This window comes from Cryptotermes secundus, unplaced genomic scaffold (genome assembly GCF_002891405.2).
Source record: "Cryptotermes secundus unplaced genomic scaffold, Csec_1.0 scaffold171, whole genome shotgun sequence".
NCBI lineage: Eukaryota > Metazoa > Arthropoda > Insecta > Blattodea > Kalotermitidae > Cryptotermes > Cryptotermes secundus.
In genome coordinates, this window is record NW_019726223.1 from 965509 (window position 1) to 968508 (window position 3000).

Genomic DNA, 3000 nt, shown 5'->3' on the forward strand with positions numbered 1-3000 from the left:
AAATATACATTAGATTTTGATACAAGAAAATTTAATTCTATTTATTATTTAGGAATAATTTCAATATAATTACATAAAGTCACATATCTTACAGTTTTAAAAAGCAAGAGAATGCCATTTTTGACAAGTATCAAACAGCTTTTCAATATGTAAAAAGAGATATTACACAAGAAATTATGTTAGAAATAGCAAAACATTGAATTTCCTGCAGCCTGCTAATTTATGTCTGCGTGAGACTACTTGTCTTCTGGTCTGTTGGAAAATTGTCTTTACAAAAAATATTTCTACTAAAATTTTAATATTGATTTTAATATCAATTAGCTGTAAAAGTTGAGGGGTCGCATGTTTGACATGGCTGCCCTAGACCAAGTTAGCACAGAGTTTTCATTACTTCTTTTCTTGTGCATAGATGTATCCTTTCTTCCATATGCTGTCCCCTGGCCTCTCTGCTGTGTGGGGGAATGCCAGTGATTGAGTTTCAAGACATATAGATTTAGTTTTGTTTTCTGCTGAAATTGCCAGGACATAGGCTGTTGAGAGTTTTTTGTTACAAACAGCCAATAAAGATGGCGGACGAGGTAAACCCAGGGCTATTACCAGTTACCAGAGTGTATGGTTTTCTTTCTTCTATCCAGACATAGCCATCTTGCCTTTTATGAAGTTTCTTAAGCTGTTTCTTTGTTCCAGTACTCTATGAACCCATTCTACAAAATGAACACTCCAATCAAGGCCCCTGCATTTGAACGGAAGGCCCAGTTCTATGGAAAAAAGTATTTATTTGGATAACCTGTACACACCAGTGGAAATGCTAATGGCTGCTGTCAGAGGTTTCACCTGATTTGTAAAAGCAGTCTGTACATATCTGTAATCTTCTGTACCTACAATTAAAACAGTTTTGGATAAAGTGTACTGTTTTCTCTTATGTGATGTCTTGTAGTCCAGCAGAAGTTCATTGGTGTTTCAGAGGAACATTATCTTCTTCATTAGAGTTGAAGAGGAAGCCAAGTAAGCAGCAAGAGGTCTCAACTGGTGTGCAGTGGCACATTGCAGAAAATTGTACTCTTCATAGTCACCACTATGAGAACCTCAAATCCAATACAACTTTATATAAATTTAAGTTATCTCTTAAGTTATAAAGACTGTTTGAAATCTGTATTCTTTTGTACATCTGTAAATATCTTGCACCTGAAGAAAATAAAAGGTTGAGTGTTGAATTAGGAAGTGTGCTTTTTCATTTATTTTTTGTGGGTTATTTTATGATGATGTCAGTAGGTAGACTGTATAGTGCTGGATGACAGAATGATTTATGAAAAATGAGTTTGAAAAGATTTGAAAGGAAGCAGTTATGACCCATTTGAGGTACTATCCTGACATTCACTTGGAAGGACAGAACTATGTAAACCACAGGACAGTAGGTGTTCTGGCTGAGGTTTGAACCAGGTGTCTCCCAAATATGAATTAAGACTAATTACCACTATGCCTACATGTTGTGCTACTCCTTCATGTATCATAGATGTAGGATTGCAAAACATAACATACCATTATTGCATCCACCTGTTCTGCCCATATCTTTAAAAATTGCTTGTTTAACAGTACTTGGTTCACTCTCTTCTGTGAAAGAGTCAGTGGGAACTGACAAGTTATCTTGCAGTTCCTTGCTGTTTCTTATATAAACCTGACCTTTTGGTGAGCAGATTGCTCTGCTTGCTACCTGCTTCATGCTAGTTTCTTGCTTATCTTATTCTTCAACCCTGAAGATGGGGGTGTCATGTTTCTTCAAAATGGCAGTTAAATTTAGTGGACTCCACAATCCCATGATCCCGGTTTACAAGCGAGCGAAGACAGTACATGCCTTAGACCAACCCTGTCTGACACGGCGCCCATGCTATATTTTTCTGGCGCCCTCCGTAACCACATGTAGTTGAGCCGATTTTTAATATTAATTCAAATTGTAAGACAAGGGACATTTTTGAACGTCTGAGTACTGTTAAATCATCATCACCAGTAATCTGTCAAGAGGACAGGTCCACAGTCTCCTCCAAAACAAACTGTTAAATATTTTCGAAAAATTTTATTATTATTATTAGTAGTAGTAGTAGTAGTAGAAGTACTAGTAGCTTTAGTGTGTGGTGGCGCCCCCACCTCCATAGGCATCAGTGAATTGTGCCAGAGTACATAAGAACGTTGAACAGCACGAACAGCACTGCCTTAGACCGCTAGGCTACCGTGACCGGCAGGAACAACTTTACCTTTTCCTGTTGAAATGTGACGTACGTTTCTTGTTCAGTACTTTAAGCCAATGATGGCCAATGATCGTGTTCTGTTTTCGAATGTTGTTACACATTGAATGCCGTCAGCGCTAGTGCATCCCTCGTTGGTAGAAGGAAACATGTCTACCGGGAACTTCAACGTTTGTGTCGGATTTAGGTGTGTCTGTTACCCATTTTTAAATGTTTGCTTTAATGTGAAAAGTGTTTGTGTTTTTAAACAACTTGGTAATGAAGGGCCACTATTTATGCAAGCAGTGTAATTCGTTTTTGTGTATTTGATCGCCGATCTTATCCAACATGGCAGTCACATGTTTTATAAAGAGGTAAGAAAATAACCTAACATTGTTACTTTTATTGCAGACCATTATTTCTGAGACAGCCAATTTGATACAACTGAAACTTGAAGAGCCTAAGTGCAAGCAATATTTGTCCCTGTTTATTGTGCAGTTTGTAAGTCGCATGTTTCATAAAATTCGATGTATCGCCCGACAACAAGGCAAACATAACAAAACGTTTCAAACGAGACCAGTTATTTTAGGCTGTTGCTGGTGTATAGTACATATTATTATACGACCGTCAACACAACAAATTCTTAATAAATAAACTAATATTACTGCAGTAACATTCGTTTATTACATATATTTTCTACATGTTTCCATACAGCTGGATCATCATCAGGCAATATTCATGAAGTGTACTACTCATTATTGAATTGTATTTCTAATGTGGG

At 37.0% G+C, this 3000-nt stretch overlaps 1 protein-coding gene across 1 annotated transcript in view; it reads left to right on the forward strand.

The window, feature by feature from the left end:
• The window catches only part of LOC111863906 (probable trafficking protein particle complex subunit 2), a 3316-nt gene extending 2095 nt beyond the window's left edge, over positions 1-1221 (forward strand). The window contains exon 3 of the mRNA XM_023850721.2: positions 688-1221. Within this exon, the coding sequence (XP_023706489.1) occupies positions 688-786 (99 nt within the window). The 3' untranslated portion in view covers positions 787-1221. The remainder of the gene's footprint in view (positions 1-687) is intronic.
• The last annotated feature ends 1779 nt before the right edge of the window (positions 1222-3000 follow it).